This window comes from Nansenia antarctica, assembly GCF_963989245.1.
Source record: "Nansenia antarctica genome assembly, chromosome: 2".
Lineage (NCBI taxonomy): Eukaryota > Metazoa > Chordata > Actinopteri > Argentiniformes > Microstomatidae > Nansenia > Nansenia antarctica.
The window spans coordinates 65,115,984-65,130,983 of NC_137675.1; the positions used below are offsets into that span (position 1 = coordinate 65,115,984).

Below are 15,000 nucleotides of genomic sequence, written 5' to 3' on the forward strand. Positions count from 1 at the left end.
GGCCTGCAATCAATCAATCAGTCAGCCAGTCAATCAATCAATCAATCAATCAATCAATCAGTCAGTCAGTCAGTCAGTCAATCAATCAGTCAATCAGTCAATCAATCAGTCAATCAATCAGTCAGTCAGGCAATAACACATATTGGTAGAGCGCTTTCTCCAAAGGCAATCATCACAAAGTGCTTTACGACATGAACAATCTATTAACAATAATAACTAATGATTTGATAATGATTTCGTACAGCACTTTTGACAAAAACAGCTGGTCACACCATGAACAATATATAACCCATATTCTATCAATATACAACCGATATACAACCAATATTTTAACAATATACAACCAATATTTTAACAATATACAACCAATATATAACCAATATACAACCAATATTTTAACAATATACAACCAATATATAACCAATATACAACCAATATTCTAACAATATATAACTAATATATCACCAATATTTTATCACTACATAACCAATATTGTATCAATATATAGACAATATTTTATCAATATACAACCAATACACGACTGATATATAAGCAGTAAGGCGTAGGCACCTGCAGCTGAGCGATGACGTCCTGCATGCCCTCAGCAGACTTGGCCTCGGTCTCCTCAGCACACACAAACAGCCAGGCCACGTAGAGGCGGCTCAGTTGCTCGATCTCCCTCATCACCTTCTGGTACTCCAGGTAGGAAGACTTTTCCTGAGGGGAGAGAGGGGGAGGGGGTCATATTCTGGATGGGAGCGAGAGGGAGAGAGAGAGAGAGAGACAGAGAGGAGAGAGAGAGAGAGAGAGAGAGAGAGAGAGAGAGAGAGAGAGAGAGAGAGAGAGAGAGAGAGAGAGAGAGAGAGAAAGAGATATATGAGGGAGAGAGAGAAAGATATATATATATATATACTGTATATATATAGAGAGAGAGAGAGAAAGATATATATATATATATATACAGTATATATACAGTATATCTCAAAAGTGAGTACACCCTTTAGATTTTTGCAAATATTCTGTTATATCCTTTCAGGGGATAACACTATCCTACTGAAACTTTGATATAACTTAAAGTAGTCAGTGTGCTGCTTGAATAACAGTATAGATTTATTGTCCTTTGAAAATTACTCAGTACACAGCTGTTAATGTCTAAACAGCTGGCAACAAAAGTGAGTACACCCCATAGTGAACATGTCCTAATTGTGCCCAATGATGTTGTTTTCCCGCCCTGGTGTCACGTGACTCGTTAGTGTTACAAGGATTCAGGTGTAAATGATAAGCAGGGCTGTTAAATTTGGTGTTTTGGGCACAATTCTCTCTGAATGCTGGACAACATGGCACCTCATGGCAAGGAACTCTCTGAGCGGCTGAAAAAAAGGATTATTGCGCTTCACAAAGATGGCCTTGGCTATAAGAAGATTGCCAACACCCTGAAAATGAGTTGCAGCACAGTGGCTAAGATCATACAGCCGTTTTCCAGGACAGGTTCCACTCGGAACAGGCCTCGCCAGGGTCGACCAAATAAGTTGAGTCCACGTGCTCAGCGTCATATCCAGAGGTTGGTTTCCAAAAATAGTAGTGTTGTTCCGATACCGATACTAGTATCGGCATGGCCACCGATACGCACAAAAATGCTGGTATCGGTATCGGCGAGTACTAACAAATAATAACACCCGATACCAAACTTTCACTATCGCGGAAAAACAAACACGCATGCTGTAGAGGTGTAGTGAGGAGAACATGTCGGCGGTTTGGAGATATTTCAAGGTGGATAGTCCGGTGTGTACAACGGCTAAATGCACAATTTGTGGTCTCAATGTGTCGAGGGGTGGCACTAAAGCTGCCAGTTTCAATACTAGCAACTTAATTAAGTATTTAAAGGCAAAACATATTAAAGAGCACGAAGAGTTTCTGTCATCTACTGCAGCTGCGACAGCGAGCAAGAGAACGGATGGACCAAAACAACAAACGCTGAGTAGCTCATTCCATAAAAAGGACCAGTGGGACGCGACGAGTGAAATGGCAAGAAAGATGACTGAGAAAATGTCTGAAATGATTGTGCTCTGTGACCTGCCCCTCTCCTTTGTTGACAATGTGGGATTCCGCCTTTTTATGGCTCACGCTGTACCTAAATACAAAATACCAGGTCGCAAATACATCACGGAGACGGCCGTCCCTGCCCTCAATAAGAAGGTGACTGAGCATTTTTCAGATAAGCTAGGAAAGGTGCAGGCCATCAGCTTCACTACGGATATTTGGACCAGCGACGTCTCCCCACTGTCCCTGCTTAGTTTAACTGCTCACTGGGTGGACTCCGAATCATACAACCGGGAAAGCGTTGTGCTGCATGCAAACGAGTTCAAGGGGTCCCACACTGGTGAAGCAATTGCAGAAGCAATTGAGAGTATGCTGCTTAACTGGAACATCCCAAAGTCCAAGGTAACATTAGCCTACTTCTTTGTTCTTGTCTTACTCTAAAATGTTGTATTTTCTCTTGTGTTTTTATTTTCACTTGTCGTTTATATTTACTTAATAATGTATTATTACTTATTATTGAAGGTCCACGCCATTCTCTGTGATAACGCCAGCAACATGAAGAAGGCGATGAGGGACTTGGGTGTTTCGAGAATGGGATGCTTTGCCCACTTGATCCAGCTAGTGGTGCAGGAAGGCCTACTGTCACAGCGGAGTGTGTGCGACGCGCTGGCCAATGGGAGAAAGATCATCGGCCACTTCAAGCATTCCCCACTGGCCACTTCACGTCTGCAAACTGTACAGACTGAACTTGGAATGCCAATCAAACGGCTGAAACAAGATGTGCCCACCTGGTGGAATAGCACCTTCTACATGACAGAGAGTCTGCTGGAGCAGAAGAGATCTCTCTCAGCCTACGCGGCTGACTACGACCTCCCAGCCACCCTGAGTACCAACCAGTGGGCTTTACTTGAAAAAGTAAACATCGTCCTGGCTCCATTCGAGGAGATTACAAAAACAAATCAGCTTTAGCACCTCCATCGCGTCTGAAGTCGTCCCCACGGTGGTGGTACTGAAGCGACTGTTGACCCGAGAGACCGAGGAGGACAGCGGGATAAAAACAATGAAAGCAACCCTACTAGCGGCTGTCGACAAAAGGTTCCAGACCGTCGAGGAGGAGCCCCAGTATGCTGTTGCAACCCTCTTGGACCCGCGTTACAAAGACAGGTGTGTATAATAGTGTGCTGATTAAGTATAAACGTTAAGTGTAAATATTTACTTTATTCAACACGTGTATTTTGTTTACTATGTTACTGCAGATACTTCACAAGTGTGGAAAGCAGCAAGCTTGCAAAGAGTGCACTGATCCAAGAGGTGGAGAAGACTGAGGAGTCTCGATCACTGGCAGCAGAGGCAGCCAACAAGGCCTCACGGGTGGAAGCAGAGCCCCACACAAGCAGCAGGACCAGCAAGAGCTGCTTTAAGGGGCTGTATGAGGAAATCCTGCAAGAGCATGATGAGGAACAAGGCGGGGCCAGCAGCACAGCTACATAGGTACAGATAGAGACATATCTGGCTGAGAAAACCATCCACCGCTTAGAGAGCCCATTTGAGTACTGGGGAAAGAATAAGGAACGGTTCCCCACCCTGGCTGCTACTGCTGCAGTGTTTCTCTGTGCTCCCTCTACTAGTGTAGATAGTGAGAGACTGTTCAGCACAGCTTCCAACATACTGGATGAAAAGAGGAACAGGCTGCTAGGAGAGAGAGTAGAAATGCTCATCTTCTTAAAGAAGAACCTGCCTATGTATTTGAACTTGAAGCCTAAGGATTTTAATTTGGAGGACTGAGTGCTGCTATGTGACATGTCTGCACTAATGTGCAGTGCACTTTATTTTGCTCCAGCTCTTTTGTTTTTGTTTTTTAAAGTGGAGTTTGTTTACATTTGTGATAACATTTCCTAACATTTTAAATATCCTTTTATTTATTTTACCAAATTCAGGCTGCACTTCTAAAATATTATTATTCCCTCAGGTAGGCCTACATCTTATGTTAGTCTCAAATGGGCCTTATTTTGTTTGTAAATGTTTACTTGCTGTTGCACTACTTGTATGGTTTTATATCTTAAAGTTATTTTGTTTGTAAATGTTTACTTGCTGTTGCACTACTACTATGACTGTTTTATATCTTAAAGTTATTTTGTTTGTAAATGTTCACTTGCTGTTGCACTACTACTACGACTGTTTTATATCTTAAAGTTATTTTGTTTGTAATTGTTTACTTGCTGTTGCACTACTACTACGACTGTTTTATATCTTAAAGTTATTTTGTTTGTAAATGTTCACTTGCTGTTGCACTACTACTACGACTGTTTTATATCTTAAATGGATATTGCACTGATTGGCATCTGTAAGAGCCACATTTCAGGTTTTATAAGGGGTTGATTTTCTTGTCACCATACCAGGTAGACAATAAAAAAAAGTTCTATAGCATTCACTCTCTGTTGGTATTTTTTCCTGTTTTACAAAGGTTTTGAGCAGTGCCAGACTAAGTGTTAGCAATTATTTTACATCGTGAGTAAAATGCGAGTATGCGGCTCAAAAAACATGTTTTTTTGTTTAGTTTTTTCAAACGCCGTGGTATCGGATCGGTACTCGGTATCGGCAAGTACTGCACGGTCAGGTATCGGTATCGGTATCGGGATCAAAAAATGGTATCGGAACAACACTAAAAAATAGACGTGCGAGTGCTTCCAGCATTGCTGCAGAGGTTGCAGAAGTGGGATGTCAGCCTGTCAGTGCCCAGACCATACGCCGCACACTGCATCAAATCGGTTTGTATGGCCGTCGCCCCAGACAGAAGCCTCTTCTGAAACCGATGCATAAGAAAGCCCGCAAACAGTTTGCTGAAGACAATGAATCCAAGAACATGAGTTACTGGAACCATGTCCTGTGGTCTGATGAGACCAAAATAAACCTACAGTATTTGGGTCAGATGGTGTCCGGCGTGTGTGGCGGCACCCTGGTGAGGAGTACCAAGACAAATGTGTTTTGCCTACAGTCAAGCATGGTGGTGGCAGCATCATGGTCTGGGGCTGCATGAGTGCTGCCGGCACTCTGGGGAGCTGCATTTCATTGAGGGACACATGAATTCCAATATATACTGTGACATCCTGCAGCAGAGCATTATCCCCTCTCTTCGGAAACTGGGCCGTAGGGCAGTTTTCCAACATGATAATGACCCTAAACACACCTCCAAGATGACAACGGCCTTGCTGAAGAAGCTGAAGTTTAAGGTGATGGACTGGCCAAGTATGTCTCCAGACCTAAACCCAATTGAGCACATGTGGGGCAGGAGTGCAAGGTGGAGGAGTGCAAGGTGTCCAACATCCGTGGGCTCCGTGATGTCGTCATGGAGGAGTGGAAGAAGATTCCAGAAGCAACCTGTACAGCTCTGGTGAATTCCATGCCCAGGAGGGTTAAAGCAGTGCTAGATAACAATGGTGGTCACACAAAATATTGACACTGGGCACAATTTAGACATGTTCACACTATGGGGTGTACTCACTTTTGTTGCCAGCTGTTTAGACATTACAGTTTTTCCCAATTGCTAAAACACAAAAGCCAATTCTCTAAACCAAATGACCAGTTCTCTAAACACATTTAATAAAACTAGCCCCCATTTGCCAAAACCATAAACACATTTCACATGAAGACACAATTCACAAAACACAATCCTCCTTTTCTCATAAATCTAAACACATTTTGTCTTGCTAAAACACAAGTTGCAAAAAACTCTGCTCAAATTCTCAAATTAAAGCTCATGTGATGCAAAATGCTTGCCACAGTCAGCAAAATTTGAACACAATGAACACACCTGGCTTCATTCATTAAACATAACGACTCAACATTTAAGACACTTGTTGCAAATGATTGTGGTGTGTGTGTGTGTGTGTGTGTGCTTGTGTGGTATAGTTCCATAAATAAATAAAAAAACATCACACCCTGAACATTGTTTTCAGTGAGTATTGTTGTGTGTAATGGATCCTCTGTAGTGTTTGCATTGAGTTGTGATACAGTACAGTAGTGTACATGTTACGGTACATGTGGGAAAACTAGGGTTAGGGTTAGGTGCTAGGGTGCTAGGGTTAAGGTTAGGGTTAGGATTAGGGTTAGGGTTAAGGTTAGGGTTAGGGTTAGACATGCCAGCATGTGAATGAATGAATGAATGAATTGTCTTTATTGTCATTACTGTAATACAGTATAGGTACCGTACAATGAAATTTAGGAGGGGGGGGGGCTCCCCTGGTGCTTGGAAAAAAGACTAAAAACAAGAGAGCCAAGGGTAAAACAAAAAAGAGAAAAAGAGCTGGTTGACAAAAATAAAGGCTATGTACACTATCTACTATACAATAAAACACTGTGCTGTACACTATGCTATGCTATAAATATCCTAACTTTTTCCTATATCTGAACCTTATGTAAACATGGGTTATCATATTGCACATAATACTTGTTGCACATTCATTACATTAAAGTGTCGCAGTAGCAGATTTAGAATGTTCACAGTTACAGTAATGTACCAAGTCACCCTAGCACCTAACCCTAACCCTAGTTTTCCCACATGTACCGTATTCCCACAATGTACCGTAACATACATACTGTATTTTCTGTAGATTTACATACTGTACATATGAAACACACAAATCTATGAATGCCCAATACTCTACAGTGATATATTCTGAGAACAGATACTGTAAGGTTTCTAAAAATTTGCTTTGGCAGTTGTGAAAAAAAAGAACATTCTCACACACTGAACATTGTGTTTTCAGTTGTTTTGTTGTAGTCTGTAATGATGAGTATAGTGTTTATATTTTTGCAGGCTTTGAGCAGCTGTTTTGGTGTGAAAGTTTGAGTTTTGAAGAGAGAAGGTGTGGTTTTGTTTATGTAGCTTTAGAAAAGTGTGTTGTGTTTAGAGTTTTGGGAAAATGGAGGAAAGTTTTGGGAAATGTGTTTTAGCAATTGAGAAAAACTGTAACAGCTGTGTACTGAGTAATTTTCAATGGACAATAAATCTATACTGTTATTCAAGCAGCACACTGACTACTTTAAGTTATATCAAAGTTTCATTAAGATAGTGTTATCCCCTGAAAGGATATGACAGAATATTTGCAAAAATCTAAAGGGTGTACTCACTTTTGAGATATACTGTATATATAGAGAGAGAGACAGAGAGAGAGAGACAGAGGGGGAGAGGGAGAGAGAGAGAGAGAGAGAGAGAGAGAGAGAGAGAGAGAAAGAAAGAAAGGAAGAGAGAGAGAGAGAGAGAGAGAGAGAGAGAGAGAGAGAGAGAGAGAAAGAGAGGGAGAGAGAGAGAGAGAGAGAGAGAGAGAGAGAAAGAGAGAAAGAGAGAAAGAGAGAGAAAGAGAGAAAGAGAGATTTTCAGGTGAATAGGCAAGACCATTTCCCACATTCCTACCTCGTTCAGTTTCTGCATGGTCGGGGTAATCTCTTCATCCAAGATCTGAAGACAAACGATGAACACAATGAGTAAAAAAACCCTCAAAGACTGTTGACAGTAAGATAACCCAAGATCTGTTTACAGTAAGATAACCTAAGATCTGATTACAGTAAGATAACCTAAGATCTGTTTACAGTAAGATAACCTAAGATCTGCTTACAGTAAGATAACCTAAGATCTGCTTACAGTAAGATAACCTAAGATCTGTTTACAGTAAGATAACCTAAGATCTGTTTACGGTAGGATAACCTAAGATCTGTTTACAGTAAGATAACCTAAGACTGTTTACAGTAAGATAACCTAAGATCTGTTTACGGTAGGATAACCTAAGATCTGTTTACAGTAAGATAACCTAAGATCTGCTTACAATAAGATAACCTAAGATCGGCCAAAGACTGTTTACAGTAAGATAACCTAAGATCTGTTTACGGTAGGATAACCTAAGATCGTCCAAAGACTGTTTACAGTAAGATAACCTAAGATCTGTTTACGGTAGGATAACCTAAGATCGGCCAAAGACTGTTTACAGTAAGATAACCTAAGAGGGGTCATAGATGGCTGCTGTACCGTCTGGATCTCTTTCAGCTTGGCTTCCTTCTTCTCGATGGTTTTCTGGGTGTCGATCTTCTGACGGTCGTACATCCTGGTACCAGCAGCCTCCTCGATCATGGCCAGAATCTACAGGTGCGGCCAGAGGTTCAGAGAGGTGGAAATGGTGCTCTGTGTGTATGTGTGTGTGTGTGTGTGTAGTAGCATGTGTAAACATGTGAGAGAGAGTGTGTGTTTGATTGTGAGTGTGTGTTAGAGAATGTGTGTGTGTGTGTATGTAAACGTGTGTGTTTGATTGCGAGTGTGTGTGAGAATGTGCGACTGTGAGAGAGTGTGTGTGTGTGTGTGTGTGTGTGTGTGTGTAGGTGTGTGTGTAGGTGTGTGTGTGTGTGTGTGTCTTACCTCACGTGGCTTCATGTTCAGGACCTTGGTGATTCTCCCCTGAAACATTCCAAGATGTCCTCACGTCAGTCAGTCAGTCATTTATTATCTATTAACATCATCATCATCATCATCATCTGGAGCTCTGAGAAGCCGCCATCTTGGACCACTGCAGATCTGCAGATGTCAGACGTACCTGCATGATGAGGAAGTGGGGGTTGTTGACGTTGAGGCCGACGGAGCAGAACAGTTTCTGCACTTGGGTGTTGTTGGCGTTCACCCCGTTGATGAGGTACGTGTTCCTGCCCCCAATGACAACCTGGAGATTCAGACAAAAACAACGTCTTTAGACAATCTACTACTACTTCTACTTCTACTACGACTGGTGGATAGGTGATTCACTTTACTTCGTCAAATGTATTTGTTGTACGGTAAGTCGCTTTGCATAAAGGCGTCTGCTAAATGCCCAAAACGTAAATGTAAATACAATAACTCTTATGATCAACATGCACACACACATTTACCATGTATGTCATTTAGAAGACGCTTTTATCCAAAGTGCCTTACAATAAGTACATTTGTCTCAGTAGGTGATACTATACATCCTCCAGTCATCGTAAGTTAAACCTTCGATAAAAATAACAGTTCTGGAGAAATTAAAACTAATCTTCTAGTATTACATTGTCTGCTCTATTTTATATTTAGATAATTAAATATTTCCATAACACACCATATTTGATCAACTCGCGAGCAGGTAATGATATCTACCTGTCTGGTGACGGTGATAGTGATAGCTACCTGTCTGGTGACCGTGATAGTGATAGCTACCTGTCTGGTGACGGTGATAGTGATATCTACCTGTCTGGTGACGGTGATAGTGATAGTGATAGTGATAGTGATAGCTACCTGTCTGGTGACGGTGATAGTGATAGCTACCTGTCTGGTGACGGTGATCTCATCGTGAGTCGTGAACCCCAGCGGGCTCTGGCTCTTGTTGGAGTTGTCGAAGGTGATGGACACCGTGGCTTTGGTGATGCCAGCCTGGCCGTTCTTGTACACCAGGTCCTGAAGGTTGGACGCCCGCACCTACAAGATGGATCAGGTGTGGGGAAATTAGTTTGTTAAATATTAGACATTCAACTTTCATTTGTCATTGCAGACTATCAGTAGTACCATACAACAAAATGCAGTTTAGCATCTAACCAGAAGTGCAAATAGTGATATAAAAACATGACAATGATAGTGATAGGTACAGTATGGCAAGTACGGTAGTTTAGAGGTAGGCCTATATACAGTTATGAGCTACGTAGAATTACGGTAGCGTATGCGCAGTATGTAATGTACAGATATATAAAAGCGGCTACAGAATATAGGCCTAATGATTTTTTACAACACAGATTAACATTGATTGTGATCAGTGTTTTTGCAATACAAACACTGAAACAGGGGAACAAAAGTTATTAACTTGTAGAGTGTGTAAATCATGTTGGGATACACTGAAGCAATAACTTGATTAGACTCTTAATTTATAGCAACATTAAACTTTGTTTCCTAGTGGAAGACAGAAACACTGATTTCTTTTGCACAATAACTTGTTTATTATGGCAAAATATGTTACACAGAAATGTCAAAGCTTCTCCCCTGAATGCAGATCCTACTAGTTAGTCAGCTTTCACCTGGTTAGTCGCTTCAACCTGTCGTTGTCTGACAGCTTGGTATTACTGGCTACTAGTCATGAGACTTTCAAGTTCAAATGTACTAGTTAGCAAGCTAGTTAGCTGTATCTGCTGTGACTTAGTTATAGTTAGCTAGCATCTTATCGTATGTATTTACTTTTAGTAATTCTTATATTATTTTGTTATTTTGTTTATCTTTGTTCTATGCCGCATGGATTGTATGGTTTATTCTTGGTTTATTATGTAATTTATATTATTGATAGTGTGTGTGCTAGTGTTAGTGTGTGCGTTTGCAGGATGTTGGACTAGTTAGTTAATTAGTTAGTTAGTTAGTTAGTTAGTTAGTTAGTTAGTAGTAGTTATAGTATATATATATCTTACATGGGACAGGTTGGTGATGCCCAGCAGGAAGCAGATGGAGTCCAGGATGTTGGACATGCCGCTGCCGTTCAGGCCGGTGATCGCGTTGAACAGCGGGTCGAACCCGTTGATCTCCGTCTTCTGGGCGTAAGACTTGAAGCCCTCCAGGATGATGGACTTGATGTGCATGTCTACCGTGTCCTTTAAGTGAATCTTATGAAATGAAAGTTATATTATATTATTAAAACAACCCTCTAGACACCAGCGGGACTGGTGGAGCGACGACCCACAACAAGAAAACGTCCTTTTGAATTTTGGCGCCAGCGGGTCCCTGCCGCCCCCCCAACGGGTTACTGAGCTAACGTGAAGCTGCTAACGTTGCTAGGTTATGCTACACACACACACACACACACACACACACACACACACACTCAGCGTGAAAGAGAATCCAGAATTTATGGAACACATTAATTTTCATATTCCCACATTTGATTGGAAACACCTATCCAGTCCATTTAACGTAAACACCGGGGATGCAGAGTTATTAAGCCAGAAAATGCGTCTCTCTCTCTCCCGCTGCGCGCATCCTTGTCTGGATGTATTAAATTCATTGCATGAAAACGAAACCGTGCTGCGTTATTTCCCCAACTTTCCAACCCTGCTTAGCTTCCGAAGTCGGACGAGAGAATAATGTCACCGATCATCCATATAGAACAACCATATAGATCATATATATATATATCTCCATATAGAACAACCACCTCCACACGCTGCCGGCGAGCGAGACTGCCCTGTCCGATCGGACCATTTTTCGGGAGCGGGGAACATAGGATAGGACCCTTTTACATGACAACTTCCAAGTTACAAAGCCTTTAGAATACCAAACTTCCTAAAGCAGCAGAGCATGTTCGATATGATACGATACGATAGCTTTATTCAGCACAACAATGCTGCAGTTGTTTATTTCTCTGCAGGATTACGTTTACATGTCAGTCTAGCTATTGAGCAATGTGATTGAACTAAGATGCATGAAGCTTGACTGTTCAACACAACTTTGACGCTTGCTCCCGGTAAAATCCTCTCTTTGTTTCTTAGAACGTGACATTGGGTTCCCTCGACATGTCATGGTGTGCGTGAGGTTTTATCTATATCTCAAGAATCATAAATGAATAATGGAGGTTAACAGGACATTTAGCAATCATTTGGGCTACGAGTTAGCCAGCCTCCAACGCTTTATCAGAAACTGTGGCGCACTTCATGGCTGCATGCAGACACACGGACACACGGACCTTACGCTGAACCCGGTATTGACATTGTGACATGGGAAAGGGGCGCGCGAGACAGATTTGGATGATGTATTGCATTTATTTATTTATAGATGTATTCATTCATATGAACGTCAGAATATAGAATTATTTGACGGCTCCCCTGAAGACGCCAGGCGGTGCCCCAGTGTGCCGCAGCGACCCGGTTGAGAAACGCTGAGTCGCCAAGCTAGCTAGCTGTTAGCTCAGCTCCCTTTAAAGCTTCTCTGTCTGGCTGCACAAATGTACACAATAAATATGAATTGAAACACGGACCAAATCGAATGCGATGTCAACTACCAAAGGATATATGAGTATATATCATATATGACACTATTGTTACTTACTTGCAAAGAAATAGAAACGTCTTCAAACCAAATGCGACTGTCTGTGACGAGACGACGAGATGAAGAAAGAAGCGCGAATCTCAGCGAGGTAAGTGACGTGGGTCTGGGAAGCTACCACTTCTAAAAGGGGGGTGGTAATAATTAGTTAATTCATAAATCAATCAAAAACGACTACTTTCTTAATTTGGGGGGGATTTGTAATTTATGTGTATGCAACACAATGATTGAAGAGGGGCCACAGCCATCCAAGGATGGATTTTTTCAGGATTTAATTGATGGACACATTTTGAAGTCCACCCACTGTTTCTGAAAGTTCCGACAGAATTGCAATTAATTTTATATACAGATGAGATTGAATGATGCAATCCTCTTGGCTCCCGGGTAACCAAAAACAAATTGTTATTGATATATTACACCTTAATTATAATAATAATAATAATGGATTTTATTTATAAAGCACTTTACATTTCAAGAATCTCAAAGTGCTACAGTCAATAAAAGAAACAAAAACAGCACAACACAATAAAGATCACTAAAAACATCAAAAGCAGAAAGGTTAAAAAGACACTGTGGCATAGAACTAATGGCTACTGGAACGCTTTGTTAAAAAGAGGAGTCTTAAGTCCGCTCTTAAAAGAGTCGACCGACTGTGGTGCTCTCAGGTGGGCAGGGAGGGCGTTCCACAGTTCGGGGGCGACGGAGCACGCGGCCCGGGGGTCTCCCATGGAGCGGAGGTGGGTCCTGGTGGCTTTGAGGAGGTTTGCATTTGATGAGCGGAGAGTGCGAGTGGAGGGGCTGTGGGATTTGACCAGGTCCTCGAGGTAAGGGACCTCAAGTTGCCGTGAATGCATGCACGTGAATGCATGTACCGTGAATGTACGTGTAAGTGAATGCATGTACCGTGAATGTACGTGTAAGTGAATGCATGTACCGTGAATGTACGTGTAAGTGAATGCATGTACCGTGAATGCCGGTAAGTTGCCGTGAATGCATTGACGAGTTAACAGTGAGATTTTGTAAATGATCCGAGAGGAGATGGGAAGCCAGTGTAGTGAGTGGAGGATGGCTGTGATGTGATCGTATTTGCGCACTCTCATCAGGATCCTAGCAGCGCTGTTCTGAATGTACTGGAGCTTCTGAAGGCTCTTGCTAGTGATCCCGATGAGAAGTGCGTTGCAGTAGTCGAGCCTGGAGGAGACAAAGGCATGGACTCACTTCTCGGCATCGGGCAAAGACAGGGTGGGCGGAGTTTTGCTATATTTCTAAGGTGGAAGAATGACGTTTTGGATATGTGTTTAATGTGGGCCTCGTAGTTGAGGTGGGGGTCCATTCGAACACCAAGGTTGGTGACGACGGATGACAGAGGGATAACCTGTCCAGAGAAAGTCATGCTTGTTATGGGGGATGATTTAACCTGGTGAGGGGTGCCGATGAGGATGGCTTCTGTTTTGCAGCTATTTAATTGAAGGAAGTTAACTCTCATCCATGTTATGTCATGTCTCATATCAACAGTTATACCAGCTAAGGTGTGCTAGTGGATTGTATTCATTCATATCATTCCTTAGTTCTCTAGCTAGTCGACCTCATAGGGCTTAACTGGGCCACACATGCTTTTGTCAGCTTTGTGATTATGTCCCAAACATGTCCCCACCCCTTTTTAGGTTGATAAGCTGACATGTCAGTGACAGTGTGTTACCTTTCATAACTGACCCTTATTTGCCTGGTGAGGTCAAGGATTGGGGCTGATAGGGTTGGTGTCCGCTATGCACCGTCATCATGATCATGGTCATCGTAATCTTCTAGCCACAGTGACTTGACATACCCATCCTAATATGGCAGTGACACAGAAAGGGAAATGGTTGGTGTGTGTCTGTGTGTGTGAGAGATCATTTCCCAAACCCCCTTGTATTGTATTCCACAGTTCCAACCACGCATCAGCATCTTCTGCTCCAGGGAGGCTGGTGGAGGTAGAAATCGGAGGACGGGGCTCATTGGAAACGTATCAAACTCCCACGCATTACAATGAGCTCGTCCTCCCATTCCGACCTCCACCAGCCTCCCCCTGATCAGCATCTAGCCAGAGTGAACTTGAGGAGATACCCTCATGGAAATTAAAATGGCCCAGAAACAGATACAAATGAAACTGAAGTCCGTGTTTTCAACCCCCCCCTCTCTGTTGTCCCACAGATCAGCTGGAGCGAGTGTTCCTACGTCTGGGCCATGCAGAGACCGATGATCAGCTCCAGGACATCATCTCCAAGTTCCTGCCTCCTGTCCTCCTCAAGCTGTCCAGCGTGCAAGAGGGCGTGAGGAAGAAAGTAAGGATGTAGTAGTAGTAGTAATAATAATAATAATAATAATAATAATAACGATAACAATTGTTTTACTTCCATGCGATCAACTTCAGTCAGTCAACTGTTGGAATTTGGTATGTTATGCTCTAAGCAAGGGGTCAGAGTCATAGACGGCGACCCTGGAGCAATTAGGGGGGTTCAGTGCCTTGCTCAAGGACACCTCGACACGTGGCCAGCCGGGGGTTCTGGCCAACAGGCATCATAAGAAAAATAAATCTATGCTAGGACCATAGTCCTACATAATATACTACTGGACCATAGGCCTACATAATATACTACTGGATGTCTCACGGCTGCCACTTGGCATCTGCCTTTTTGTCTCACCCCTCTCTCTCCCCTCCTTCCCCCTCTCTACCCCCCCCCCCCCTCCCCAGGTGATGGAGTTGCTGGTCCACCTGAACAAGAGGATCAAGAGTCGGCCTAAGATCCAACTGCCTGTAGAGACGCTGCTCGTTCAGTACCAAGACCCCTCAGCCGCTTCCTTCGTCACGGTAACGCCCATCTTACCCCCCCCTCTTACAGTTCTACATTTTC

General features: G+C 42.7%; 1 protein-coding gene and 1 pseudogene across 2 annotated transcripts in view; one reads left to right on the top strand and one right to left on the bottom strand.

Moving 5' to 3' along the window:
- The window catches only part of LOC308150449 (structural maintenance of chromosomes protein 2-like), a 27,743-nt pseudogene extending 17,093 nt beyond the window's left edge, over positions 1–10,650 (bottom strand). The window contains exons 1-7 of the transcript in view: positions 10,483–10,650; positions 9,362–9,511; positions 8,622–8,744; positions 8,447–8,485; positions 8,063–8,173; positions 7,454–7,498; positions 571–717 (exon numbers count right to left, since the gene is read on the bottom strand). The product of the transcript in view is annotated as a structural maintenance of chromosomes protein 2-like (transcript). The remainder of the gene's footprint in view (positions 1–570; positions 718–7,453; positions 7,499–8,062; positions 8,174–8,446; positions 8,486–8,621; positions 8,745–9,361; positions 9,512–10,482) is intronic.
- A 2,429-nt stretch (positions 10,651–13,079) lies between these two features.
- LOC308150450 (proteasome adapter and scaffold protein ECM29-like) overlaps positions 13,080–15,000 on the top strand; it is a gene marked incomplete at both ends in the record, with an annotated part of 32,407 nt that continues 30,486 nt past the window's right edge. Inside the window, 4 exons of the mRNA XM_080523277.1 lie at positions 13,080–13,085; positions 13,213–13,351; positions 14,300–14,430; positions 14,841–14,957. Of these exons, the coding sequence (XP_080379403.1) occupies positions 13,080–13,085; positions 13,213–13,351; positions 14,300–14,430; positions 14,841–14,957 (393 nt within the window). The remainder of the gene's footprint in view (positions 13,086–13,212; positions 13,352–14,299; positions 14,431–14,840; positions 14,958–15,000) is intronic.